The sequence below is a fragment of the Gymnoscopelus microlampas genome, assembly GCF_963454915.1.
Source record: "Gymnoscopelus microlampas genome assembly, chromosome: 10".
Classification (NCBI taxonomy): Eukaryota; Metazoa; Chordata; class Actinopteri; order Myctophiformes; family Myctophidae; genus Gymnoscopelus; species Gymnoscopelus microlampas.
In genome coordinates this window covers 50,212,052-50,218,902 of record NC_139947.1, presented here as the reverse complement: position 1 = coordinate 50,218,902, position 6,851 = coordinate 50,212,052, and the positions used below count along the sequence as shown (strand labels likewise).

The 6,851-nt window shown below is 41.7% G+C and overlaps 2 protein-coding genes across 3 annotated transcripts in view; both read right to left on the bottom strand.

Moving 5' to 3' along the window:
• Positions 1-6,851, bottom strand: part of LOC311053451 (YTH domain-containing family protein 1-like) — a 229,503-nt gene that overhangs the window by 88,287 nt on the left and 134,365 nt on the right. The gene's annotated exons all lie outside the window — the stretch shown is intronic.
• samd10a (sterile alpha motif domain containing 10a) overlaps positions 1,660-6,851 on the bottom strand; it is a 29,132-nt gene continuing 23,940 nt past the window's right edge. For both annotated transcript variants that reach the window (XM_084068996.1, XM_084068995.1), the window contains exons 3-5: positions 6,086-6,257; positions 4,361-4,501; positions 1,660-2,470 (exon numbers count right to left, since the gene is read on the bottom strand). In XM_084068996.1, coding sequence (XP_083925122.1) covers positions 2,448-2,470; positions 4,361-4,501; positions 6,086-6,257 — 336 coding nt within the window. In that variant the 3' untranslated portion in view covers positions 1,660-2,447. The remainder of the gene's footprint in view (positions 2,471-4,360; positions 4,502-6,085; positions 6,258-6,851) is intronic.

Here is a 6,851-nt window from a genome sequence, read left to right as displayed (position 1 = left end):
AATGGACCCGTTAGGGTCCATTTAGTTCCATTTCCAATGGAACTAAATGGACCCTAACGGGTCCATTTGGTTCCATTTGTAGACTCTCAGAGTTAAATTGACATAGATTTTACAATATAAATTGCGGTCCAAGTGATAGAAATGCCATTAAATGGGGGTCTGTAGCCCTAATGCATGTCAAACTGGGGGTCCTTGAAATTAAAATGGTTGAGAATCACTGCTAGAGCCGTAAAAAAATCTTCTCTTATGGGGGTCCCTGGCATTATGGCATATCTTTTGAAATGGGGGTCCGCGGGCTATTAAGTGTCAATTTGGGGGTCCTTGACATAAAAAAGATTGAGAACCACTGGTCAAGAGGTGTGCATTAGTTCAATGCAGAGTTAGAGAGTGTGTGTGTGTGTGTGTGTGTGTGTGTGTGTGTGTGTGTGTGTGTGTGTGTGTGTGTGTGTGTGTGTGTGTGTGTGTGTGCGTGCGTGCGTGCGTGAGTCTACCTTGCTGGCCTTCATAATAACAGAACATGACTTGTATGCATCGCTGAGGTTTAAATGTTATTTGTCAAAAAATAAAATAATCAACACATCATTTTTTTTATTCACATTTTAATATCTGTGTAAAATATAAAAACATAATATATTGACAGAGAGAGAGGGAGTGGAGCAGGGGGGAGGATAGAGATGTATTCACAGTGGTGGGAAGTAATCCAAGTACATTTACTCAAGTCTACTGTACTTAAAGCAGCACTACTGTATGTAACTTTCCTCTTCTACCCCGGATTTGAACCCGGTTTCTTGCTTAAGTGCTGACATTTTCACCATCGAGCTAATAGAGCCGGCCTGCTTGCTCAGGATCAAAATTGGTGTCAGATCCTGTGTCTATAGGTGAGACATGATCTAAATGTCTCAATAGAGAAAATACTCTACTATACAGATTGGACAAAATTACACTTTATCCATAATTTTTTTTTACAATTTTGAGGTATTTTAATTTCATTTGTCAATACTTTATTCCATACATCTCAGAGGAAAATATTGTACTTTTTACTCCAGTACAATTATTTGGAAACTTTAGTTTCTAGACACTTTGCAGATTTTACATTATTATTATAAAACATAGCACGTTAACACCTATTTTATACGAAAATAGTCGATCTTAGATTACTTTTATTTTGGTACTGTATACGTATATTTTGATGCCCATACTTTCTTGTACTTTTACTCCAGTGAAAATTGAACACAGGACTTTTAACTTGTAACAGAGTATTTTTATATTGCTTCAGCATAAAAATCTGAGTACTTCTTCCACCACTGTTTATTCATCATAATTCATCATAATAATTCATCACTGTCACTATCCTGTGGAGACCTTGAATGTCCAAAACCGTTACCTTTCAGGAAATGGAAAAAGTAACTTGTGTTCCAATGGATCCGATGTAGTTATTATTTTAGTCACAAGGTCTTGTTTCCAGGCAGACTTAACTTATCCCATTCACTCCGAGAAAGCGTCTGTGTCCTTTTAGATGTATTTGGGCTATTCAAAAATAGCAGATCTACAAGCTCATAGCGCGAGTGCCGCGCTATGATCTTGTAGATCTGCTATTTTTGAAAAATCGTGAAAAGTTGTGCAAAGCAAATCTTTGAATATATATATATATTTTTTTTTTAAAGCAAACATTTTTGACTCAAATATTTGCTTCTGGGGATTTCTACAAATGTCTAAATTTGTAAATCCTTTACAAATTTACTTATGTTGCTATAATATCAGTGGTTCTCAAACTTTTTTCATGTCAAAATGATATGTATTTGGTCGCGGACCCCCATCTCAAAATATTTGTTCCAGGGACCCCCCAGAAGCAAAGACTTGACTTAAAAATGTTCGCTGTAAGATATATATATATTCAAAATCTACATGCACATGAATAGCCAATATTTTTGAATAGCCAATGTATAAAATAAATGGTTACACAGATGCGTTCCCGGTTTTAATGGGTTAACTTCTGTCACTTTCGCAAATGTCTTTGTTAAAAATAGCAAAAATAGCCGATCTACAAGTTCACAATGTGTTGCGATGTTATGCATTGTGAGCTTGTATATAGGCAATTTTGTTGTACTACTTTCGTGTGAATATGGCGAAGTATGGCCTACATTTATGAAAACATTAAACAATATAAAAGGCTTAAGTATGGAGACACAAGCTTTCTGCCCGACAATATCAATTTACAAAGCATACAGATGATCATCATGAAGTGCAGTGGGTTGTCGTGTGTCACAACCATCCGTCCTCGCGTCCAATCACGTGTTTGGATTCTGGTCGTCATAGTGACGACACTTTGACCTTTCACCTCCATCAGTCCCACAGGAAGTGTCTCTGTGACTCCCGTGATGTCACTTCCTCTGTGTAAACAGGAATCCACGGCAACCGTTTCTTCCACGGCGTCACGGGGCAGCCGGCTACGACGGGTTTCTAAACGAACCTGAGAAAAAGAAAGAAATGACGTTACCGGTATCCCAAAAGTAAAAGTACTTATTAGGCAGAATGTGCCATTTCAAGTTTTCAAATATAATAAAACATATTTTGAAAATAGCAGATCTACAAGCTCACAATGCGTCGCATTGTGAGCTTGTAGATCGTCTATTTTCAAATGGATATAGGGTTGAAGTGGTTAATGGATGTTTTGTAATAATAATCCAAATCTACAAAGTAACTAAAGTCAAATAATCGTAGTGGAGTAAAAGTTGATATTTGGAAATACTCAAGTAAAGCACAAATACCTCAAAATTGTACTTAAGTACAGCACTTGAGTACATGTACTTAGTTACTTTACACCACTGTCTCTCAGACACACACACACACACACACACACACACACACACACACACACACACACACACACACACACACACACACACACACACACACACACACACACACACACACACACACACACACACACACACAGTCGCGCGCACACACAAAGTTGAAATCTTGTTCTTCAACTTCAGACTTGCTATACTTTACTTTAATTCACTTTTAGATGGGCTCAGATGACAGTGCGGGCATGAGGCATCCATCAGTGTGTGTGTGAGGGGGAGGAGGGAGACATGGAGGTACATCAGTCAAATGGATGTTCACTGAGCTGGAACAAATGGCTGTGTAGCTGTAGCTCTGTAGCTCAGATCCATATAGGAGACACTTAACGAGTCCATTCAATTACAATTAAATTCACTCCTTTGGTAAAACGTCTTTCCTCTCTGTCTAATCAATGGCTCTGTCCCTCAATCACTATCTGTTGGCTGGAGTGAGCGAGTGTCTGTCTGTCTGTCTGTCTGTCTGTCTGTCTGTCTGTCTGTCTGTCTGTCTGTCTGTCTGTCTGTGTGTGTCTCTCTCTCTCTCTCTCTCTGTCTCTCTCAAAGTCATAAGAATTATTTACTGGCATGGCATGATGTAACCTTTCTTACATTGCCTTAAGACACCACACCAACACATGTCAAGAACAAGTTCAAAAAGTAAGGAAGAGAAAGTCTGTCTCTCACACACATGCACACGCACACACACACACGCACACACACGCACGCGCACGAACGAACGAACGCACTCACTCACGCACGTACGCACGCACGCACGCACACACGCACGCGCGCGCAACACGATAGTACACGCGCCTGAATAGCACACATGAAATCCCTGCCATAGTTTAAAACTGATCATCAATCATGGCATCATTGAAATACTAAGGCTCATTTCAGTGTGCCTTCATTAAGTGTCTTGTGTCCTGTCTACGTAGTATTTTAGCCTATTATAGAACACTGAAGTCCTGACGTCACTCGTTCATCCCCAGGTTCGTAAAGTAATTTCGCTATGGATAATAACATTGGGTCATCATAGAATCGTCTCATATAAGAATTGTGGTCCAAAAATAAACAAACTGTCTCGGCATAATTGTCAGGGAGGAGGTTCTGTATCGTTTATGATAGTCAGTCACTCATTTGATACAGTCTGTTTCTGGCGAAAATGTAACTAATTCGGCGGAAGTAACATTATCGTTTTCTCACCGTCAGTTGATGCTTCATATCCATAAGAGTCAAACCGCCGGGGTCACTTGTTCTTATTTGACACGATATTAAATACCTCTATGGGATTCAGAATGGGGGTGGAAAACCGCGAACCAGGTAGACAAACAAAGGATGTGTAAATTACGTCAGACGACTTCGGTGGTCTATTGCGTTTTCATGTGGTTGATCAGTATAGACTGTAACGAGTCTCAACGTGTTTTTGTGTTTAATCCATTTTGCCACACACACGCACACGCACACGCACACGCACACACACACACACACACACACACACACACACACACGCGCACCTCTGCTGAGCATCTGCAGGTTGCGGCCCTCTTCCTGAACCTGCAGATGTAGGACCTGCTGCAGTAGCTCCTGTCTCAGGGTCTCCTGCACCAGACCCATCCTCTGGAGCTTCTCTCCGTTCAGACGCAGCAGAGCACGACCTAGGGGGGGGGAGGGGGGGGGGGGTGTAATTCATTTGACTTCATCAACACATTAAGACCTGAAGCCCATTCTACAAAAGTCTTCTAAATCCCAACAGTTTCCTGAAAAACGTATGTTTCTATATCAGTGGTGCTCCAACTTTTTCATCTAAAGGACCCGCAAAATTATATGTATTTTGCCGCCGACCCCCCATCTCAAAAATATTTTGTTCCAGGGACCCCCCAGAAGCAAAGATTTGAGTTAAAAAATGTTTGCTTTAAAACAATATATATTGAAAGATTTGTACACATTTTCATGATTTTTCAAAAATAGAAGATATACAAGCTCATAGCACGCCGCGGGGTACTCTGTGCCGCGCTATGAGCTTGTATATCTGCTTTTTTTGAATAGCCAAAGTGTAAAATAATGCTTTTTAGCTCAAATCAAAAAGTGACACAGATGCGTTCCAGGTCTTAATGGGTTAACCCATTAATGCCTGAGGCCTTCTAAATCACTAGTTCTCACACTTTCAAGATTTTTCTAAATGTTCAAACAGAAGCTTGAGCAGATGCACAAGCTCACAGCGCTGTGAGCTTGTGCATCTGCTATGTTTGAATACACAACGCACAAATCTAAAATTACACAGACACTTTCCCGGTTTTAATGGGTTTAAAGTAGCAATTCCACAATGTAGAAAATGCTCTTTATCAGTGGTTAACACACTTTTCAACGTGAGAAATTCGATGTCCAGCGACATGAAGATACAAAGATACATCCGACGTTTGTAGCTGTAGCGAGGATACAAAAATACAAATTGAAGTTGAGCTGCAGGTTCAACTTCCAGATACAAAGATACAAAGATACAACTGTAGCTCTGATGTCCGCATGTTTGATGACGTCAAAGACCGCATTGAGCAACACAGATACAAAGCGACACACCGACAAAGATGCTGTGTATTTTTGTATCTGAAGCCCATTCTACACGTCTCCTAAATCTCAACAGTATTCTGAAAAACGTATGTTTCTATATCAGTGGTGCTCAATCTTTTTCATGTCAAGGACCCCCAAAATGATATGTATTTGGCCGCAGACCCCCATCAAAATATTTTGTTCCAGGGACCCCCAGAAGCAAAGATTCTAGTTAAATATTTTCGCTTTAAAAATATATATATTCAAAGATTTGCACACATTTTCACGATTTTTCAAAAATAGCAGATCTACAAGTTCATAGCGCGGCACTCGGTGCCGCGCTATGAACTTGTATATCTGTTATTTTTGAATAGCCAAAGTGTAAAATAAATGCTTTTTAGCTCAAATCTAAAAAAAACACAGTTCCAGGTCTTAATCGGTTAATCTGCCTGTGTGAACGCACCATTATAGGACCCCCATAACTCCCAGAGTTACAGACCTCTAAAGGGTCCATTTGTAACTCCACCCCAAGGAGCCCAGAGGGTCCCTGGACCACGCTTTGAGAACCACTGCCTCTACATTGCACTCTACTCTACGATGTCACGGTAGTCGTGAGGACAGCGTTTCTGTGATGTCATAGGGTCATAGTGTGATGTCATAGGGTCACAGTGTGATGTCATAGTGTGATGTCATACCTGTGATGGCGTGCTGAGAGAAGGCCTCTACGTAGGTCAGGTAGTTGTGTGGACAGTGTTTCTTCAGCCACCGGCAGACGTCCTGCTGGGACCACATGACTACAGGACGCACCAGGCTGGGCTGGACGGGACTGGTGTGGTACAGGCCGTAGTTATCACTGTGGGAGCCATGCTGGAGAGACATCACGCACACACACACACACACGCACACACACACACACGCACACACACACACACACACACACACACACACACACACACACCCACACACACACACGCACACGCACGCACACGCACACGCACGCACACGCACGCACATGCACGCGCACGCGCACAGAGTGAGTGAGTGAGAAAGTGATAGAAGCCAACTGGTACAAAAGCCGGCATTAAACATTAAACAGCACATGTGCAGCGCTGTGCAGAATCCTCCAGATGAGTGACCACATGTACACCAGGGTCTCACTCAGAGACCCACTGACAGAATATCCTAAAGCTCAGTGAGTCTCGAACCTTTGTCATTTCAAAGACCCCCTCCCCACCCACCCCCCTCCCCGTTTAATAATCCAATGAATACTTTGATCATTCAGTCACTTTTTAAACATCCTAATGAGACTCCGCTACAGTGTGAATGTCTTTGACACACATAGGGTTAACCCTCTGCTAACATCAAACACAACTCACTCTAATAATAATCCACTCCAGTGGCTCTCAAGCTGCACTGGATCAGGCCCACTGGAAAAGATCTAACGTGTGTTGGCGGGTCCAC